General features: G+C 55.3%; 1 protein-coding gene across 4 annotated transcripts in view; it reads left to right on the top strand.

Annotated features, from left to right (window-relative positions):
- The window catches only part of SLC10A3 (solute carrier family 10 member 3), a 48668-nt gene extending 36118 nt beyond the window's left edge, over positions 1-12550 (top strand). For all 4 annotated transcript variants that reach the window (XM_086940131.1, XM_086940130.1, XM_086940128.1 and 1 more), the window contains one exon: positions 9476-12550. In XM_086940131.1, coding sequence (XP_086796257.1) covers positions 9779-11131 — 1353 coding nt within the window. In that variant the 5' untranslated portion in view covers positions 9476-9778 and the 3' untranslated portion in view covers positions 11132-12550. The remainder of the gene's footprint in view (positions 1-9475) is intronic.
- The last annotated feature ends 9721 nt before the right edge of the window (positions 12551-22271 follow it).

The following is a 22271-nucleotide window of genomic DNA, read 5'->3' as shown; positions in this document are numbered from 1 at the left end:
TCGGTATTTACCGATTCGGTACATACCAAATCGGTATTTCCCATTGATTCCTATGGGCTTCAAGGCCCATAGGAATCAATAGGAAATACCGAATCGGTAGTTACCGAATCGGTAAATACCGAATCTCACAAATTCAGTAATTCTAAAATAAGCCCATAGGAATCAATGGGAAATACCGATTCGGTATGTACCGAATCGGTAAATACCGAATCCTGCAAGGGTGAACGGGGTGTCACTTTGACACCCTGTAGCACCCCAATTCCAGGCTTGTGTGCCATGTGGCACACATACATGCCCTAAGGGCATGCCTGTGTGTCACATCGCACAGGTGTACAAGCACAGATGTGCATGTACACCTGAATTCGGTATTTTACCACCCAATTGTATTGGGTGATAAAATACCGAATTCTGAAGGCCTGTAGCACTGTAACAGTGCTACCTACATCTGGGATTTACTGAATCTGTAAAATTACCGATTCGGTATTTTACAGAATCGGTAAATTTACCGATTCTGTAAAATAATGGCCCCTACATCTCAATCACCAAATACTGGTCGGTAACGGCCGAATTCGGCCGTTACCGACCGGTATTTGGTGACCTACATCGGGCCCTAGGGCACTAGCCAGTGACCAGCGTTGAACCAGGAAGGAACCAGGCGATGTCGGGTTGCGATCAGGTGATGTCGAGGTGTTTGTCTCCGCTGCCACGTGGACCAGGAAGGATCGAGGACATCCAGGAGGTAGTCACGGGCTGTTCCACGAAGGCTCTTTCTGTCGGCGGTGTCGGTTCTCGAATCGGAGTCACCAAGCCTTGGCAAATGCAACCCACGCAGGAATCGGAGATGGCTTCTGGATCGGACCAGGAGGGTCAGATCGGTAGCTCCTTTTCAGGGGAGCTGGGGCCAGTCTGGAGCAACCAGAGCAGCAGCGTAAATTCGATGGATCGTCGTCACAGAGGCCACTAGCCAACGGGCAAGTGACCGGACAACGCGTCGAGCAGGAAAATGCAAAAGGGCCCCACACAGCACTCGATGAGTGTGGAGAGGTGATCTTTGGTGCACAGGCTGCTCAGGGCTGGGGCTTCTCAAACCCCAATGCACAGCTTCGAGGGGGCCTCAGGAGCTGCACGGGAAGCACTTCACTGGCTTTCCAAGATGGCCGGTCCCACGTCTCACGTCGCCTCCACGGGTCTCAGCTTGGCTAAGACTGTGGATCGGGCTGTTGGAAGTCTGGGAGTCCAGGTCTTGTCGGTCTCTGTCATTCGAGCTCCGGCGGGAGCAACGGCAAAGAAAACCTTTGAGCGCTGATGGTGCCTGCTTGCACAGGGTGTCCACTCCTTGACCACAAGGGAGATTCTTCAGTCTTCTACGAGTAGTAGGATGTCGAAGGGTCCAGAGTTTTGTTTCAAAGTTTCAGTCAGGATGATCTGATGTGCATTGGCACAGCTCCTACCTTTATTCCAAATCAAGGGGCTGGATCACATGCTAGGTCCCTCCTATGGGTGGGACCCAGGAAGGGGGTGGTTACACCCCTTTCCCTTTGTCCAGTTTCGCGCCAGAGCTGGGGCTGGAGGGCCCCAGCACCGGTTTGAACAGGACTTTGCATGGGACACCTTGTGTGCCCCAGGCAGTGTCTAGTTTCATTCAACCCTCCCTGCTACAATCCACTATCTCCTGTCTGGGGTGGTGTAAAACCTCCCTGTGACAGGAAACCCTTTGTCCAGGCCTCCCTTGCCGGAGTTTCGGTCAGCAGCAGGAAGCCAGACTTGTGTCTGTGGCAACAGCATCCATTTTGTGATGCTGGGGCTCTGGTTAGACTTAACCGCGTTTAAGCAAAGTAACATGTCTTCTCCCTCTAGAAGGGTGGAATGCCACCCTCATCTCCAGGACTGGCGAGGGGGTAGTATTCCAAAGCGTATGACACCTTACACGACATGTTTTGATAAAGCCAAACCAAAGTTAGCAGTGAACCGCGAGGTTCATAACGCACTTAAGAGTATATGGTATGGCAATATCCCAGAACAGCTAAGGGACTTGGTTCTGAAAGCTGCAGACAGGCTCAGCTCATGCTATAATTTGTGATACTAGAACAGGGGTATAGGGTGAGACACTTGACTGCACTCAATCTAATGAATCCTGGTCTAGTCCTATAAGTGGGTGCCAAGAACCTGAGGCCATATACCCCTAGGCCTCCAGATTCAATGCCAAAGGCACTGTGTACAATTTGACAAAATGGTTCAGCACACCATATAATATACAGTGACAATATCAATGTAGTCAAAAAATATCAATAAGCCATGATGTATTCTCTTCTTTCTTTATTTCAAATCTTCACAAAGTAGCCAACGCGTTTCGTCCGAAGGACTTCTTCAGGGCGAAATGATATTCTGGACCTTAACAGTAAGAAAAATCTCCAGGTACTGTGATAAAAAATCTCCAGGTACTGTGATGACACCAGTCTCCAAGCACTGGGATGGTAGATGTCCTTTTGTTATGTAATGGATGGATAGAGTTTTATGTGATGAATAATTTCCAGCAGAAAGGATGGATGTCAAATACACATCCACAACCGGTGATAAAAGTATTCACCTTTGTCGAGTTGCAGTCAAATGCGGTCTCCTCGGGCGTCGTCTCGGAAAACTGGCTCAGCTCATGCTAGAGCATCATCTCACATAAAACCAAGCACTCTGCCTCCAGGATTAAGGCCTGCCATAGGAGTGACTTATAGGTATATATGTGTCCAGATATAGGTTTAGATATAGGTATTCTTTATCTAAGCAAGGGGTGATTACACGACCTTGCCCCAGCTGAGTGATCGGCCAGTTGTGTCAGTTTGGATAGCCAGCCAGAGGTGGCAAAAGATATGCTGCAGCCCCTGCATACACCTATGCCCTGGGTACCTATAGTACACTGTACAGGGGCTGATAAGGTGACCCAATACCCAAGTGGAAATGTACCTAAAGTACATGGTTGTGAATTTAGAGAGAGAACAGCAGGCTGTGGGTCTGATTGGCAGGCCCACAGCCACATTAAGTCGAAAACCAGTGAAATAAAAAAGCAAAAAGTGGGGTGACGATAGGAAAGCAGACCCTACTCAACTACACCCGCCGATGCCTGTCTATTCTTTGCAATTTGGGCCATGTGCTTTGTTGCGAAGCAGTAGGACGTTGGATCCAGGCGAACTCTCAAGTCTAATGGGTCGGCATTCCTCTATTCTAGGTCTAGGCCTCCTCCAGCGTGTGGAAAAAGGCTGTTCTCCATTCATATATTACTTTGAGTTTAGCTTTGAACAGGCCTTCTCCAGCGTGTGGAAAAAGGCTGTTCTCCCCTCATATATTACTTTGAGTTTAGATTTGAACAGGCCTTCTCCAGCGTGTGGAAAAAGGCTGTTCTCCCCTCATATATTACTTTGAGTTTAGCTTTGAACAGGCCTTCTCCAGCGTGTGGAAAAAGGCTGTTCTCCCCTCATATATTACTTTGAGTTTAGCTTTGAACAGGCCTTCTCCAGCGTGTGGAAAAAGGCTGTTCTCCCCTCATATATTACTTTGAGTTTAGCTTTGAACAGGCCTTCTCCAGCGTGTGGAAAAAGGCTGTTCTCCCTTCATATATTACTTTGAGTTTAGCTTTGAACAGGCCTTCTCCAGCGTGTGGAAAAAGGCTGTTCTCCCCTCATATATTACTTTGGGTTTTGCTGGGATGTACTGTATGTTAATGGCCCTGATTTTTATTTTGACGGAGTCAAAAGTGTGCCTTTGCTTTTGTACTTCTTGTGAATAATCAAGAAAGACCAATATTTTTGCATGTTTGTATCGAATTTCTCCCATTTGTCTCACCTCTCTCAAGATCAAGTCCCTTTCTTGGTAGTTATGGACGCGGGCAATGAGGGGTCTTTGAGATGCTCCCACAGGTGGTTTAGCGCTGAGAGCTCTATGTGCTCTCTCTATCACAAAACCGGTTGAAAATTTTTCCGAAGGGAGTGAGACTTTCAGCCATTTCTCTAGAAAAGCCCGTTTCCTCAGCCCCACCAGAAATCCCATGAATTGCAGATTGATTCTTCTTGTATGATTCTCTGTGTCATCCACTCTCCAGGTCACTTCTTTCAGGGTAGTATGTAGATCCATGAGCTCCTTGCGCCTATTATGGGTCGCATCTTCCACCTCCGAGATTCTGCTTTCCGTTTGTGGTACTTTCTCTGAAACCTTATGGAGGTCCTGGCGAATTAGGTTAACATCTGTGTGGACTTCGCCTATCTTGCTCTCTAGGGTCTCCCTTGAAGCGCGGATGGCCTGCAGGAACACCGCATTATCCAGCCTATGAGATAACTCTTCCTCTGGGCCTCTCTAAGGGGCCACCATTTTTGTGTACCTGTCCATCTTGCCTTGCTTCTGCTGCTTGGAGTCCTTATCCTTGGCCACTCTGAGCCTGTGGTTACCGGGGGCCTTCAGTTATTGTGGGTGGGGCGAGTCTGTCCAGTTGTGAGTCTTTACCCTATTTATGAGGTCTCTTCAGCAAGACCAGCCCCCTCTCCTGCACATCAACCGCTGTCAAGATCTCGTAGCTTAAATGCCTTTCGTGAGACTGGATGCTGGAGTTAATTTCTGTGGGTGCCCCTGTATGTCTGATCTGGCTTCAGAATCTCCACCGGGTGTGGCAGAGGGGCGGAGGTTCCTGAATGGTGTCATAATGAGAGTTGGACAAGGCGGACTAGGAGTCGCAGGCTGAAGGTCTCTCTGTATCTTAAGGTCTCTTCGACCCCCAGGATTTAGCAGCTAGGTGTCAGGGTGCTTTCAGGCCGAGGCGTTCTCCACCCCCAGTGCCCTCTGTTCCTCAGGATGTGTAGTGTTGCCCTCTGTGGCGATTGTAGGTGTATCTGCCAAGGAGTTAAGTGGCTCCAGAGTGTTCAAGGGTCTCCCAGAGCAAGAACACCCGTAAGGGCCTCTGTGCATTTCTCAGGGAGGTTGTCTCATCCACCAAATTGACTACTGCTCGCCTAGGATTGAGTCTTAAATGTGGCCTTCGTAAATGGCTGTGTTGGGTCATGTCTTCAGGCTACAGTTGAGTGAGCCACTATGAGTTCCCACAATGGGGAACCCAGTGTCTCTATCTCTGCCAGCAACCGGGGTGTGGGGGAGTCTCTCATAGTCCTCTATTCTCTCCTAATGGGGTTATGTGGAGCCCTCTACTCCTCATAAGTGGCCTCTATTCAGAAGTTCAGCGAGAAGCTGAAGAATTATCCCCCGGGCTGGCACTGAGCACCCTCAGTTGGACGGTCCCTTGTTACAGTCCCAGTCTTGGTCCGACCACTGTTCTGCGTCTCCGAGAAACAGGGCCGCAGTCAGCACCACTTAGCAGGTCTGTTCCGAGGTGCTGCTGCATTTGGCACAGCCCCACTGTTCTCCGTTCCCAATAGCCAGCCTCACCACTCGATAGGCCCACCCCAGTCGCACCCTCTCCTTACTGCTCATGTCACTGTGTTTGGCGTGTCAGGGGTTTTCCTTGTCCCTTTAGAATGAGGTTGGGGGTAGGCTCTCATTTTTCTCCTTTGGCGCCGCTGCAGATTCCCTAAGATCATCTGCTGCCATCTCTCAGGGAGGAGCCTCCCAAAATACTCTGTACTGGAGCACCTTCCGTGTAGTTCCCTCTTCTCCGGGCTCTGCAGGTAGGCCTCACTCTCTCCGGGCAGCCCAATGTGCCTAGTCCGCACCGGGTGTGGTAACCCCACTGAAAGATGCCAGAGCCTCACCCCACATCTCTTGCACCTCTCCGTCCTCAACAGTAGGTAGGTGGGCTATGGCTCACTGAGTGCGAGCCAGGCTGCGAGTTCTGCCAGGCTGACGACCGACCAGTGGAGCCAAAGCAAGAAGCTGTTTGTCGGCCATTTTGTTGCCCATGCCCCTGGAGTCTTCCCTTGTTTCTGTATTTTTGGGTATCCAGGTGCTTTGCCTCAGTACATGTTCAACAAATAACGAGTATAATCAGAACAGCTGAATCAAATCAAAACAAGTCGGAGGTTGAGCATGATGGAGGAAAAATAACAGGGAAGGGGTAGAAGGAGAGCTATGGGTTGAGGTCATGTCTTGAAGGGCGACTGATGTCCTGCTAGTTGAGATGTTGGTTGAGGAGAAGATCCTTTAGCCGTCTCTTGAAACTTGGGAACAAGAGGTTTGTCTTGCTATGCACTGGAATGGAGTTCCATATTTTAGGTGCGTTGCTCGAGAAGGAGCGTGCCTGGGTTTTTTGTTTGTGGGCTTTGGGAGGAATGAAGAGATGGGGGGTTAGAGCTCCTTAGGTTCCTTGTCTGACCTGTTTGTTGAGTTTTGAGGCAAGGTAGGCTGGTTTCTCAGTGTGAAGGGCTTTATGAGTGACACAATCAGTTCTGAAGTGGCAGCGAGCTTCAAGTGGGAGCCAGTTCAGTACTTTCATGGCAGGGGAGATGTAGTCATATATTTTGATTCTCCTGACAATTTTGCTGTATTGAGAGTGGTTTTAAGGGGAGCAAGGTGGGATTTTGCAGTGCCTGTGCAGGTGGCACTCCCGCAGTCTAATCTAGACAACACCAGCGCTTGAGTTGCAGATTTATGATCATTTACGGTAAGTAGAGTTTGATTTTGTTCAAAGGCATCTCTGGTGTCCTGATTAGCTGTTGTCAATCCTGCTCATTAATCACAAGAGAGTATCAGAGGGTCAAAAGTGAGACAGGCTAATTATCAAAGACCTCCCCAGACGGCACAGATGCCGCTAGGAAGTACCGACGGATAGAGCGGTGCTTCACCAGTCCTGAGCCGCAGCCAGGCGAGGTGAGGTGTACACTTCTTACTAATCAGCCCACTGCTGATTGTATGAAGAGATCTGGAACAGACACAACCTGGAGGCTCAGGTGACTTTTCTGTGTCGTTCCTACACTACATTTTACTTATCTGTCACATTGGGTTTCTTTGTTTGCAGTAGCTGTATCTTAAAGGTCCTGAAGAAAGCAAGGCTATTGGCCAGTTTTTGCTGAAACATGTCGACCACGTTACACCACTAGACAGGTTATAAATTCACCCTGTCTTGGCTATTTTTTAATATTGGTGCTAGGAGTTATACCTTATTAAATTATTTTTTGCTCCTTAAAACCAATTTTATTCACCTTTCTATATTTGTCCTGGTTTTCCCTGCACTGCACATTACACCTTTTTTTAACCCTGTCAGTTACTTTACCAACACATATGGTTTCAACCATAACACCAACACTTACTGACTAACAGGAAGGTCAACCCCTTTCTGCTAGAACACCAAGATCTGGTATAGTGTTGGTCCTCGGAGCCCCAAATGATGAAGGGCGGTTCCGAGTGGTGACTGATGGGAGCCAGAGACCAGACACTGATCTTGATCTGGCATGCTTTATAGCACTCGCCCCTTAGTCATATGGCCAGTGGGAGCGCTACACCTTCTCTGTCTTTGATAATTAGCCTGTCTCACTTTTGACCCTCTGATACTCTCTTGTGATTAATGTTAGGTGGGCATGTATTCAGAGCTGGTCATTAAACTGCCCATGGGTCCCCTTTACTGTATGTGGTTTGGATGTCAATCCTGCTCAAACACTTCTCCTGTGTTCTTATAGGCTCTTGTCTGTCCTGTCCTAAGACGTCTCTAGTGTTGCAGTTGGCTCCAATCTGTCCTGTCTTAACTTCCCCCTCCCCCCACCCCAGAGTGGGATCCCACACTTCTATGTCCAAATATAACCCATCTCACTCTGTTGGGTCTGACGCTCCTCTTACCCATCCCGAGTATTGCCATAGGACTATTCTTATTTTTGATCTCACCCTCTTGTGCCTTGGAAGAAACGTTCCCCTCCTTTAGAAGGGGCCCTCTGGTAACCTAATTCCCCTTTTACTGTCATGAGTCACGTGTTGCCATAACCCTCCCCCATGTTGGCTCTGAGCTCCCCTGGCCCTACCCATCCCTTATATTGTCTTTTGCACAGTTGTGTTACCATAACCCTCTGACCCCCTTTGATTTGCCATAACCCTCCCCCTTAGTTGGCTTCACCCCCACTGTGTGTTGTCCTAACCCTTTCCTGATGTTGGCTCTGACCGTCCCCTATTTGTTGCCCTAACCGTTCTACAATGTTGGGTCTAATCCCCACTTTGTGTTGGTCTTGGCTCTGGCCCTTGTGTGTCTTGCCCAAACCATTCTTCTGTGTTCGATCCTAACTCTTTCACTGGTGTCTCGCCCTTATCCTTTCCCCATGTTGTCTCTGAACCCCGTGTGCTGCCATAACATTTCCCTAATGTTATCTGACCTCCCTGCGTGTTGCTGGAACCCTTCGTCTGTGTTGCCCTAACCCCTCCCTAGTGTTTCCTCTCCCCTCCCGTTTGTTGCCCTAACTCATCCCCCATGTTGGCCCTGACTGTTCCCAGATGTTGGCTCAGACTTGCTTTGTGTTGCCTTAACCTTCCTCCAGTGTTGGCTTTGAATCTGTTGTGTGTTGGCCTAACCCTCCTGCTATATTGGCTGTAACCCACAACCATCCCCATGTGTGTTGCACCAGCCCATCCCCGTTGTTAACTCTGACCCACCCTTTGTGTTGCCTTAACCCTTCCTCCAATAACTGCTCCACAGCGTTGGCTCTGTCACCCCACCCTGCGTGTTGCCGCAACTCTTCCCCAGTGCTTGCTCTGACCCTTGTATGTCTTGCCTTTAATCCTTCTGTGTTTTGCCACAACCCTTACTCATTGCTGGCTCTGACCCGCCCCTTTTTGTAGCCCTTCCACGCCTCAATTTTGGCTCTGACCTCCCTGTGTGTTGCCCTAACCATCCCCCAATGTTGGCTTCGATACCTCTGCGTCTTAAGCTAACCCGTCCTCTGGGTTTCACCCTAACCCTTCCCCTAATGTTGCCTCTGACATTCCTGTGTGTTGCCTTAGCCCTTCCCCGATAATGCTGCAAACCTTCGACGATATTGTCTCTGAACGTCCAGTGTCTTTCCCCTACCCCTTCCTCAATATTGGCTTTAACATTTGTGTCTCTTGCTTCAAATCTTTCACACAAGTTGGCTCTAGCCTATGACCTTTTGTGTTTTGCCCTAACTTTACCTTAAGTTGTCTCTCACCTTTCTGTGTGTTGCCCCAAGCTTTCCCCAGTGTTGCCTTAAACCTTTCTCCGATGTTGGCTCTGATGCCCCCAGTGTTTCCTCTGTGTTGGACTGTAAATCGTCCACTGGTGTCTTGCCCTAAGCCTTTCCTCTGACATGGACCCTACCCAGGGGAACTTCAGTGTCTACCATCGTCAAGCCCTCTTAGTGGCCCAGGGCTCTGGTAAGAATTAGGATTTGTGACATTTTACTTAAGGGTGGACCCAGCAGAAGAAGCTCTAACTGCTGCCCTAATCCTTTCATGTGTGCTTGATAACAACCCTGCTGTTCTCCACCCACACCTTTGCTCCAGTGGTAACCCAGAATATCTCTGAGTAACTTTCCTTGTGTTTGCTCTGCAGGCGTCTCCCACATCTGATGGTGAAGGCATTCAACCGACTTGAAAAGCAGAAGTGGTGCAGAGGACTGAGCCTCCTCCCCCCCCCTCCCCCTCCCCCAGTGCTACTTTGAGATGCAGGAAGTATCTGAGGCCAGAAATGACTGAGCAATTGGAAGAAGAGGGCGAGGACTGGCTGTGGCTACCGTCCCACAGCCCTGTAGCCATGCAACTCTTGCTCTGAGAGAGCGGCCTCAACAGTGCCAGGCCAGGAGGGGTGGGTGGACTCCCGGGCAGCTTGTGGTTACTGCCTCCGTCATTCCCCACCATGGTCGTGACTGTCCTATTACTGACCACTCTCCTTTGGCGCAGTCAGTGCCAGACAGTCACCAGCCTGGCCTCTTCTGGTGACAATGTCAGCCACACAGGCTACCTGCAAATCGGTGATGGCAGCTCACAGGAGTTCTCATTCCCAGAGAAGAAGCAAGGCATCCTAGTCATTGCCAGCCACTACACGACCCTGGGGGGCCCCTCATACCGGCTCTCGCTGTCTGTCGCATCCCTGGACCCAACTGTGCTGACCATTGAGAATGTGAGTGACACCAGCCGGGCTGGGCAGCAGGGCAGCAGCTACGTGGTCAGCATCCGGTCCGGCATTTCTGGAATGGCGCCTCTGCTGGTGCAGCTGCTGGGTGGGCAGCAGGACTCTGGACAGCCTGTTCTTATCGAGGAGCGCAGAGACTTCCGCATCAAGGTGGCGCCTGATGAAGACGCGGTGCCCCAAGGCTCTGGGGGACTGGGCCACTTCTCAGAGAACCCATTGCTGTATGTCTTACTGCCCCTCATCTTTGTCAACAAGTGCGCCTTTGGCTGCAAGGTGGAAGAGGAGGTGCTTCGGAGTCTGCTGCGGCAGCCCCAGCCGGTGCTGCTTGGCATAGTCTCTCAGTTCGTAGTCATGCCCTTCTATGCCTATGTGCTCTCACTGCTCTTCTCGCTGGATAAGCCCCTGGCCTTGGGTTTGGTCATGACCTGCTCTTCACCTGGCGGGGGTGGAGGATACCTGTACAGCCTCCTGCTGGGTGGGGATGTCACACTTGCCATATGCATGACTCTGCTCTCCACCGTAGCAGCTACAGGACTCATGCCGCTGTCATCTGCCATCTACAGCCGCCTGCTGGGTGTGCACGAGACTCTCCACGTGCCATTTCTGAAGATCCTGGTCACTCTGCTCTTCATTGCTATCCCCATCTCCACAGGCCTGCTTGTGAAGTGCCACCTTCCGCGCGTGTCACGTGGTCTGCTGCTGCTCATCAAGCCCTTCAGTTTTATGCTGATCGTGGGGGGTCTCTTCATGGCCTACCAGATGGGGGCCTTCATCCTGGCTGATGTGCGTCCCTCCATTGTGCTTGCTGGTATTTCGGTGCCCCTTTTCGGACTGGTGCTGGGCTATACGCTAGCCCGCTGCTTTGGGCTCGTGTTGCCCCATCGCCGGACTGTCAGCATTGAGGTGGGAGTGCAGAACAGCCTGCTGGCTTTGGCTGTCCTGCAACTTTCCTTTCAACGGGCGGAGGCAGACTACGCCTCCCAGGCACCCTTCATCGTAGCCCTGAGCAGCACCTCTGAGATGCTGGTCATTGTCATTGTTCACTTGGTGTATATGAGAATTTTCCCCAGCCCATGAGGACTCCCAGCTGCCCTTGCTAAGTCTCCCTTCGCACCATCTCCCTCCCTCCATGAATCTCCAGATACTGGTCTCATAGTTTCTCACTATCCCCTGCCATGCCTTAAGCTTACCCAAAGACCCATCTCTGAAGCCATCAACTCTTCTCGATGGACCCTATGGGCCTTCTGTCCCCACCTCCTCTCCTCCTGCCCGACCTATAATCTCTCAGGCTGCCCTCATACCAGATGAATCCACGCTCAAGACCTCTGTCCCAGGCCGTATCCTGATGTTTAACAGCATTTACAATCTGGACCCTTCACCGCTTAAAGAAACAACGCCTCTTCTTCCCTCCTCCCATGTTTATCCCAGAAATCTCCCAGCCCTCCCTGGACCGTGTCCTGCCTCTTTGCAGAGGATCTCTTCTCTCATTGTACAGGAGCTGCCACATGTCGCTGTACGCCCTCAGCAAGGACCCGATCTACTGGAGTCTGATGGAGCAGTCACTTTTCAGGAGTCACTAGGCGATTTTAATTTAGCTTGAAGTAATGTGACAATCCTGCAGAAACCTTCCCGTACTCTATGGTTTCTCTTTTTGGTTCCCTCGTCTTCCCAGGATACACCGACTCCCCCCCCCTACCTTCTTGTGAATCCCTGGGCCATTCATATGATCCCTCCTTTCTTGGCCTGGGTCTTTCCTTGGCCTGGGTCTTTCCTTGGCCTGGGTCGATCCTCTCCCCTGGATCCCTCTTATCCATGCTCTGTTTCCACGATCCTTTCTCTCTTCCCGGCATTCATCCTCCATGAATGTCTCCTCTCCCCTGGATTCCTCCTCTCCTTGTGCTGTTCCCATCACCCTCAACTCTGCTCGACCTCTACATTGGATCTCAAGCTCCCCTCTGCCTGGATTCCTAATCTCCCCTAGATTCCTTCTCCCCTCTGCCTGGATTCCTCATCTTCCCTAGATCCCTTCTCCCCTCTGCCTGGATCCCTTATCTTCCCCTAGATTCCTTCCCTCCTGAGCCTTGATTGTTGGCTTCCCTTTGACACTTCTCCCCTCGACCTTGGTCCTTTGTCGCCCCTTGCTCCGTCCTCTACACCAGGCCTCAAGCTTCTCTCCATGTGGATCACTCCTCTCTCCTGACTCCACGACTCATCTCCCTTGGACCCTGTCTCTCCTCTGCCTGGCTCCCTCCTCTCCCCGGCTCCCTCCTCTCTCCTGGCTCCCTGGTCTCTCCGGATCCCTTTTCGCCATGTAAGTTATTGGACGCCAAAGACCCTTGGCCAGCAAACACTTTGCACTAACGGAGCCGGGTTACTCTACTAATGAAACATTTTCTATGTTACAGGACACCTCTGGGTGTCCCAGGATGACCATTGACCGCGATTGTCTTTTTATAAGTGCAGATTTTTAATAATAATAAAAGTGTACAAATCTAACCTACTGTGTGCTGTACCTGTGCTTTACAGAAGTGCATGAACCTGGTAAGAATCTTCTCTCTGTCCTTGCGTCGGTGCCTCCTCTTCTACCACCTCAAGTCTCTGCCAGTCTCTGTCCTGCTGTCCTGTCTCTCTTGTGCCTCTCCCTGTCCTTCTGCCTCCGCCTCCGCCTCTCTGTCCCTCAGCATCCCTCTCTCTGTCCCTCTGTGACCCTCAGCCTCAATCTCTCTGACCTTCAGCCTCCCTCTCTCTGTCCCTCAGGCGCCCTCGCTCTGTCCTTCAAGCTCCTCATGGCTCTGTCTCTGTCTGACCCTTAGCCTCCCTCTCTCTCTCTGTCCCTCAGACTCATGATGCTTCTATCCCTCAGGCTCTTCGTGCCTCTGTCTCTGACCCTCAGCTTCCTTCTCTCTGACCCTCAGCCTCCCTCTCTGTCCCTCAGGCTCCCCATGCCTCTGTCCCTCTCTGACCCTCAGATTCCCCCTATCTGGCCCTCAACCTCCCTCTCTCTGTCCCTCAGGCACCCTCTCTCTGTCCTTCAGGCTCCTCATGGCTCTGTCTCTGTCTGACCCTTAGCCTCCCTCTCTCTGTCCCTCAGACTCATGATGCCTCTATCCCTCAGGCTCCTCGTGCCTCTGTCTCTGACCCTCAGCTTCCCTCTCTCTGTCCTTAGGCTCCTCCTAGCTCTGTCCCTGTATGACCCTTTGCACCCCTCTCTGTCCCTCAGGTTCCTCATGCCTCTGTCCCTCTCTAACCCTCAACTTCCTTTTCTCTCTCCCTCAGGCTGCCCCTGAGTCTGTCCCTCTCTGACCCTCCGCTTCCCTCTCTTTATCGTCCCTCATGGTCCCCTTGCCTCTGTCCCTCTCTGACACTCAGCCTCCCCTCTCTGTCCCTCAGAGTTCTCTCTGATCTTCAGCCTCCGTCTCTCTCTCTCCCTCATGCTCAGCATGCCTCTGTCCCTCTCTGACCCTGACCCTCAGCCTCCCTCTCTCTGTCCCTCAGGCTCCCCATGCCTCTGTCCCACTCTGACCCTGACCCTCAGCCTCCCTCTCTCTGTCCCTCAGGCTCCCCATGACTCTGTCCCTCTCTGACCTTCAGCCTCCTGCTCTCTGTCCCTCAGACTCCCCATGACTCTTTCCCTCTCTGACACTCGGGCTCCCCTTGCCCCGGTCTCATTCTGAACCTCAGCCTCCTCTCTGTCCCTCAGTCTCCCCATGATCCTGGCTCTCTCTGATCCTCAGTCTCCCTCTCTCTATCCCTCTGCCCCTCTCTCTGTTCCACAGCCTCCCCCTCTCTGTCTCTCAGCCTCCCTCTCTCTGTCTCTCAGCCTCCCTCTCTCTGTCTCTCAGCCTCCCTCTCTCTGTCTCTCAGCCTCCCTCTCTCTGTCTCTCAGCCTCCCTCTCTCTGTCGCATCCTCCCTCTCTCTGTCCCTCCCTCCCTCTCTCTGTCCCTCTGCCTCCCTCTCTCTGTCCCTCTGCCTCCCTCTCCCTCAGACTCCCCATGCCTCTCTCTCTTCTCATTCTGACCCTCAGCCTCCCACTCTCTGTCCCTCAGCCTCCCTCTCTCTGTCCCTCAGGCTCTCCATGACTCTGTCTCTCTCTCTGATCCTCAGTCTCCCTCTCACTGTCCCTCAGGCTCCCTCTCATTGTCCCTCAGGCTCCCTCTCCTTGTCCCTCAGGCTCCCTCTCTCTGTCCCTCTCTGACCCTCAGCATCCCTCTCCGTCCCTCAGACTCCCCATGCCTCTGTCTCTTCTCATTCTGACCCTCAGCCTCCCTCTATCTGTCCCTCAGCCTCCCTCTCTCTGTCCCTCAGCCTCCCTCTCTCTGTCCCTCAGCATCCCTCTCTGTCCCTCAGACTCCCCATGCCTCCCTCTCTCTGTCCCTCAGGCTCCCTCTCTCTGTCCCTCAGCCCTCCTCTCTCTGTCCCTCAGCCCTCCTCTCTCTGTCCCTCAGGCTCCCTCTCTCTGTCCCTCAGACCCCCCTCTCTCTGTCCCTTAGACCCCCTCTCTCTGTCCCACAGGCTCGCTCTCTCTGTCCCTCAGCATCCCTCTCTGTCTCTCAGACTCCCCATGCCTCCCTCTCTCTGTCCCTCTGCCTCCCTCTCTCTGTCCCTCTGCCTCCCTCTCTCTGTCCCTCTGCCTCCCTCTCTCTGTCCCTCTGCCTCCCTCTCTCTGTCCCTCTGCCTCCCTCTCTCTGTCCCTCTGCCTCCCTCTCTCTGTCCCTCTGCCTCCCTCTCTCTGTCCCTCAGCCTTCCTCTCTCTGTCCCTCAGACCCCCTCTCTCTGTCCCTCAGACCCCATCTCTCTGTCCCCCAGGCTCCCCATGGCCCTGCCACTCTCTGACCCTCAGCCTCACTGTCTCTGCTCCTCTGCTTGTCCACGCCTCTCTGGTCCTGTGCATCCCTTCCTCTCTCAGTCCTCTGCCTGGGATGTATTGTTGGTTTCTCTGGACTGTACACCTGTTGTCCCTGCCCCACCTCTCTCTGTCATTCTGCTCCCTTTGTGTCCCCGTGACGCTCATTCTTTCTTGCCTCTTGCTGCCCCCTGACATCTCCCTGGCCCCGGTCTATCTGTTTCCCCTACCCAGATCAGGCCTCTCTACACCACAACATACTTTGCCTTCCGCCCTCAGCTTCGTTTCTCTTCAGCCTCCCATGCCTCTCTCTGGCCCTCTGCCTCATGCGTGTCCCTGTCCCTATGATCCTCTCCGTCTCTCCTGGTCCTTGGCTCCCTCAATGTCTCTATCCTCTTGGTTCTCTCTCTTTCTCTCTCTCCTTCTTCCTTTCTCTCTCCTTGGCCCTCTCCCGCATCACTGTCTGTCCTTCTGAGCCTCCCTGTCTCTCTCTCTGTCCCTTACTGTCTCCGTCCCTCTGATCCCCCCTGTCTCTCTCTGCTCCCTCGGTGTCTCTGTCCCTCTTCTCCTCCCCGTCTCTCTCTGCTCCCTCAGTGTCTCTGTCCCTCTGATCCTCCCTGTCTCTCTCTGTCTCTCTGCTCCCTCTGCGTCTCTGTCCCTCTGATCCTCCCTGTCTCTCTCTGTCTCTCTTCTCCCTCACTGTCTCTGTCCCGATTCTTCGTGACTGGCCCAGCCCGGAGGCACAGGGAGGGCCCTTCAGGCTCTTGCATTACAGGTTCAGCAACATCCGGGCTGACAGCAGCAGGAGTGCAGGACTGCAGCGATGGAATGCGGCCCTTCCTGATCCCTGCACCCTCCCCTTGAACCCTGCACCCTCCCCCTTAACCCTGCACCCTCCCCTTGAACCCTGCACCCTCCCCTTGAACCTTGAACCCTGCACCCTCCCCTTGAACCTTGAACCCTGCCCCCTGCACCCTCTCCTTGAACCCTGTCCCACTGGTGCTAGACAGAACCCTGGCCCGCCGGTGCTAGACTGAACCCTGGCCCGCCGGTGCTAGACTGAACCCTGGCCCGCCGGTGCTAGACTGAACCCTGGCCCGCCGGTGCTAGGCTGAACCCTGGCCCGCCGGTGCTAGGCTGAACCCTGGCCCGCCGGTGCTAGGCTGAACCCTGAACCCTGGCCCGCCGGTGCTAGGCGGAACCCTGCCCCGCCGGTGCTAGGCGGAACCCTGCCCCGCCGGTGCTAGACGGAACCCTGCCCCGCCGGTGCTAGACTGAACCCTGCCCCGCCGGTGCTAGACTGAACCCTGGCCCGCCGGTGCTAGACTGAACCCTGCCCCGGCTATGCTAAACTGAACCCTGCCCCGGCTGTGCTAAACTGAACCCTGCCCCGGCTGTGCTAAACTGAACCCTGCCCCGGCTGTGCTAAACTGAACCCTGCCCCACTGGTGCTACACTGAACCCTGCCCCACTGGTGCTACACTGAACCCTGCCCCACTGGTGCTACACTGAACCCTGCCCCGCCGGTGCTACAGTGAACCCTGCCCCACTGGGTCTAAACTGAACCCTGCCCCGCCGGTGCTACACTGAACCCTGCCCCACCGGTGCTAGACTGAACCCTGCCCCGCCGGTGCTACACTGAACCCTGCCCCACTGGGTCTAAACTGAACCCTGCCCCACTGGTCCTACACTGAACTTTCCACGCCGGTGCTAGACTGAACCCTGCCCCGCCAGTGCTAAACTGAACCCTGCCCCGCCGATGCTAGAGTGAACCCTGCCCCGCCGGTGCTAGAGTGAACCCTGCCCCGCCGGTGCTAGAGTGAACCCTGCCCCGCCGGTGCTAGAGTGAACCCTGCCCCGCCGGTGCTAGAGTGAACCCTGCCCCGCCGGTGCTAGAGTGAACCCTGCCCCGCCGGTGCTAGACTGAACCCTGCCCCGCCGGTGCTAGAGTGAACCCTGCCCCGCCGGTGCTAGAGTGAACCCTGCCCCGCCGGTGCTAGACTAAACCCTGCCCCACCAGTGCTAGACTGAAGCCTGCCCTACCGGTGCTAGACTGAACCCTGCCCCGCCAGTGCTAAACTGAACCCTGCCCCGCCGGTGCTAGAGTGAACCCTGCCCCGCCGGTGCTAGAGTGAACCCTGCCCCGCCGGTGCTAGAGTGAACCCTGCCCCGCCGGTGCTAGAGTGAACCCGACCGAACCCTGCTACTTTCTGCCTGACTGAGTGAGTCCTGCGGCCCCTTACTGCCTGACCCAACCCTGCGGCCCCTTACTGCCTGACCCAACCCTACCACCCCTTACTGACTGACCCAACCTTGCAGCCCCTTACTACATGACCCAACCCCGCCGCCCCTTACTGCCTGACCCCACCCTGCCGCCCCTTACTGCCTGACCCAACCCTGCCGCCCCTTACTGCCTGACCCAACCCTGCCGCCCCTTACTGCCTGACCCAACCCTGCTGCCCCTTACTGCCTGACTGCCTGACCCAACCCTGCGGCTCCTTACTGCCTGACCCAACCCTGCGGCCTTTCACTGCATGAGCGAGCCCTTCGGCCCCGTAATGCCTGAGTGAACCCTGCCTGCAAGCATTCCTCCCATCACCTTTTGTGTGTCATGTACCGCCCGACGTGGCCATGGGTATGCCTAGACATGGGTCCTGTGCTCACTGTGCCACTGGAACCAGGCTACACCAGACTGAAGAAACTGATCAGGGTTCGGGCTGGGACTGTTCCTATTGGAGCAGCGCAAGACTGATTGGCATGTTGTTGGGTCCAAGCGTGGCATGGTGGGTAAAGAACAATGGGTTGCAATGCTGCCTCGAGTGATTGCCAGTGCTTAGACTTACTGCAAGCATTCCATCCATCACCCTTTGGTGTTCTTGACAACATATGGATGCGGGTTGCATGTTGAACCATCCTTCTGACTGCTGCCGTCTCGCACTAGGACCACATCGCCATGATGTATGCGAGACTTCTGGCGTGTCGGTCTCTACTTTCCCCTTCTGTCCCTCCTCATAACATGAGATACATGGTTGTCTGGTTCTTGCAGAGGGTGTGGGACCAGGGTTTGTATTTTCCACCCACCCTTCAGGTGTCACACCGGTGGCACTGAGCGGCGGAGCTCAGTATTTGCACTGAGTGTGGCACAAAGTCTCAGATCTGAATCTGTAGATGTTTCGTGTGCCAGGCCACATTGTTGTTGCCCTGCCCTCTGCTGGTGGCGAGTTCAAGGACTTGGAGGCTTTCGAATTCCTTCCTTCAGAAGTGGGCAGATGCAACAAAGAGCAAATACTTGCCCCCTTCCCGGTTGTAGGACAATGTCACCTAATTCACCCGCAATTGTATCATGTATGTAACATGATGCTCCAATGAACAATTTGTAATAAGAAAGGTGTGAAGAAAAAATAAAGTTTAAAAAAATTAAAAAAGAAAGAACTTTGGGCCTTGTCGGACTTGAGGATAAAGGGAATTTCGAAAGTGGAGAGGACTTTATTCAGTGCAGGTCTGACCACTTCTGCAGCAGCGCTGGGAATCCATCACTTCTGGACACGAGATGAGCATAGCTTCAACTGAACCCCCATGTCAGGGGGGCTGCCACTCTACACGTTTTTAACAAGGTGGATTACCAACCGGACAAAAAATACTATTTGGAATACCTAACCTTTTTTAACGCACTCACTGCACTTCACTGTATCTACACCTTCACGGGCCGCACCCCCCACTTCATCATACGGCTAAGGAACAAAAGATCCCGACAAAGAGCCCCTTCATGGGTGCCCGTTTGGGATTGCAGCGCCGGCCCAACGAGGAGCAGGTCCAGATGATGAAGCATGACATCTAGCTCGCTGGGTGTGTCAGGACCCTAGTTCCGCAAGAGCGGGATCCCCTCCCTATCCCTCTTCCCCCTAGTACTCTCCTACCACCACCACCACCTTCTTGTTGATGGATGCTCCACTTAACGCAATTTACTAGGCACCACAATTAGAGGGACAGCGTCCACATTTGCTTTAACCCTTTGCGTGCGTCGGACGGCCCCCAGACATCCATCCTCACGGTGGGCGTGTGCGGAGGAAGGCCGGGGGCCGTCCTGACCACGCCCAGTCATAAATCACCCGCACCGCGGCGAAATTTATCACCGCGGTCAACGGGTTAAAGAAATCAAGGGCCACTCTGACCCAGAGGAGACGTGGCTGGCAGCGGGGACATCTGCTTGTCTCTGGCGCAAGAGTCTTTCTCAGTTGTTGGCACTTGTGACATTCACCCACAGCTTTCGCCGCGAGGGCTTCTTGGAGCTTGAATCCGCACTGTCTGGTGCACTGAATGGTTTGTTGCCACTGTCCCTCTGCCGCCATCACGGCCTGGCTCCTCGGCCTGTTGTAGGGAGGGTTTTCCGCGTTCCCACAGTGAGGCCATGGCGGCGGCTGGCCAGTCCTGCCCGTGGGTGCCTGAAGGACGTGAGCTGAGCCAATGGTTTCCCTTTCAGGAAAAAGATGCAACACTCACAGGCCCAGGTAACAGTGGGGTTTCTTTCTCTGCTTCCGAACCTGCCTGTCTGGCTTGCTGAGGCTGTGGCTGGAATACACTATAGGTCGACCTGGAGCCTCGGCTCGGGCTCTCTCCCGAGGCCCCTGGGGGGACATTGACGGTCACTCCAGTGTGTAGTGAAGGGTCATAGTAGTCCTCCTTCCCAGCACTTGTTATCTTTGTGCTCACAGTCCAGTGACCAGCTGAAAAAGGCCCCTTCTTTAGTGGGGTGCATCGACTCTGGCGATGTGACTCGCTGGGACCAGGAAAGACCTGGCGGCGGGTACATTATTAGGGTCAGGGGCAAATACCAGCGCATCCACCTTACGGGGCCAGGGTGCATTACCTGCTCTGGTGGTGACACACTTCCTGTCTCTGGAGCTTTCTAGGAGAAGGGGGTGTGAGCTCGAGGTTGCCTCTGCTGGGCCGGGAGGTCTGGTCTGGTCTGCACTGGTGCCTGTCCTCGCAGTGCCCGGGTGGCACCATGGCTTGGCACGGCTTCCCTTGCCTCTCACAGGCCGGGTTGCACCACGGCTTGACACGGCTGCCCTGGCCAGGTGGCATCACTGTTTGGCATGGCTGCCCTGGCCTCTCACAGGCCGGGTGGCACCACGGCTTGGCACGGTTGCCCTGGCCTCTCACAGGCCGGGTGGCATCACCGCTTGACACGGCTGCCCTGGCCGGGTGGCATCACTGCTTGGCACGGCTGCCCTGGCCTCGCAGTGCCTGGGTGGCACTATGGCTTGGCCCGGCTGCCCTGGCCTCTCACAGGCTAGGTGACACCACAGCTTGGCACGGATGCCGTGGCCTTCCACAGGCTGGGTGGCACCACCGCTTGGCACGGCTGCCCTGGCCTCTCACAGGCCGAGTGGCATCACCAGCTTGGCACGGCTGCCCTGGCCTCTCACAGGCTGGGTGGCACCACGACTTGGCACGGATGCCCTGGCCTCGCACAGACTGGGTGGCACCACGGCTTGGCACAGCTGCCCTGGTCTCACAGGCTGGGTGGCACCACGGCTTGGCACGGCTGCCCTGGCCTCTCACAGGCTGGGTGGCAGCACCGCTTGGCATGGCTGCCCTGGCCTCTCACAGGCTGGGTGGCACCACCACTTGGCATGGCTGCCCTGGCCTCGCACAGGCTGGGTGGCACCACGGCTTGGCACAGCTGCCCTGGCCTCTCACAGGCCGGGTGGAATCACCGCTTGGCACGGCTGCCCTGGCCTCTCACAGGCTGGGTGGCACCACTGCTTGGCACGGATGCCCTGGCCTCTCACAGGCTGGGTGACACCACCGCTTGGCATGGCTGCCCTGGCCTCTCACAGGCCGGGTGGCACCACTGCTTGGCACGGCTGCCCTGGCCTCTCACAGGCTGGGTGGCACCATGGCTTGCCACGGCTGCCCTGGCCTCTCACTGGCCGGGTGGCACCACCGCTTGGCATGGCTGCCCTGGCCTCTCACAGGACAGGTGGCATCACCAGCTTGGCATGGCTGCCCTTGCCTCTCACAGGCCGGGTGGCATCACCGGCTTGGCACAGCTGCCCTGGCCTTGCACAGGCTGGGTGGCATCACCAGCTTGGCACGGCTGCCCTGGCCTCTCACAGGCTGGGTGGCACCATGGCTTGGCATGGCTGCCCTGGCCTCGCACAGGCTGGGTGGCACCACGGCTTGGCACGGCGGCCCTGGCCTCTCACAGGCCGGGTGGCATCACCGCTTGGCACGGCTGCCCTGGCCTCTCACAGGCTGGGTGGCACCACGGCTTGGCACGGATGCCCTGGCCTCTCACAGGTTGGTGGCACCACTGCTTGGCATGGCTGCCCTGGCCTATCACAGGCTGGGTGGCACAACTGCTTGGCATGGCTGCCCTGGCCTATCACAGGCCGGGTGGCACCACTGCTTGGCTCGGCTGCCCTGGCCTCTCACAGGCTGGGTGGCACCACGGCTTGGCACGTCTGCCATGGCCTCTCACAGGCCGGGTGGCACCATCGCTTGGCATGGCTGCCCTGGCCTCTCACAGGACAGGTGGCTTCACCAGATTGGCACGGCTGCCCTGGCCTCTCACAGGCCCGGTGGTATCACCGGCTTGGCACGGCTGCCCTGGCCTCTCACAGGCCTGGTGGCATCACCGCTTGGCACGGCTGCCCTGGCCTCTCACAGGCCGGGTGGCACCACGGCTTGGCACGGCTGCCCTGGCCTCTCACTGGCTGGGTGGCACCACCGCTTGGCATGGCTGCCGTGGCCTCGTACAGGCTGGGTGGCACCACGGCTTGGCACGGCTGCCCTGGCCTCTCACCGGGTGGCATCACCGCTTGGCACGGCTGCCCTGGCCTCTCACAGGCCTGGTGGCATCACGGCTTGGCACGGCTGCCCTGGCCTCTCACAGGCCTGGTGGCATCACGGCTTGGCACGGTTGCCCTGGCCTCTCACAGGCCGGGTGGCACCATGGCTTGGCACGGCTGCCCTGGCCTCTCACAGGCTGGGTGGCACCACGGCTTGGCACGGATGCCCTGGCCTCTCACAGGTTGGTGGCACCACTGCTTGGCATGGCTGCCCTGGCCTCTCTCACGCTGGGTGGCACCACTGCTTGGCATGGCTGCCCTGGCCTCTCACAGGCCGGGTGGCACCACTGCTTGGCACGGCTGCCCTGGCCTCTCACAGGCTGGGTGGCACCACGGCTTGGCACGGCTGCCATGGCCTCTCCACAGGCCGGGTGGTATCACCGGCTTGGCACGGCTGCCCTGGCCTCGCACAGGCTGGGTGGCATCACCAGCTTGGCATGGCTGCCCTGGCCTCTCACAGGCTGGGTGGCACCACCAGCTTGGCATGGCTGCCCTGGCCTCTCACAGGCTGGGTGG

Source organism: Lissotriton vulgaris, chromosome 10 (genome assembly GCF_964263255.1).
Source record: "Lissotriton vulgaris chromosome 10, aLisVul1.2, whole genome shotgun sequence".
Taxonomy (NCBI): Eukaryota; Metazoa; Chordata; class Amphibia; order Caudata; family Salamandridae; genus Lissotriton; species Lissotriton vulgaris.
Note: the sequence above shows the minus strand (reverse complement) of the source record. Positions and strands in the feature narration are given on the sequence as shown.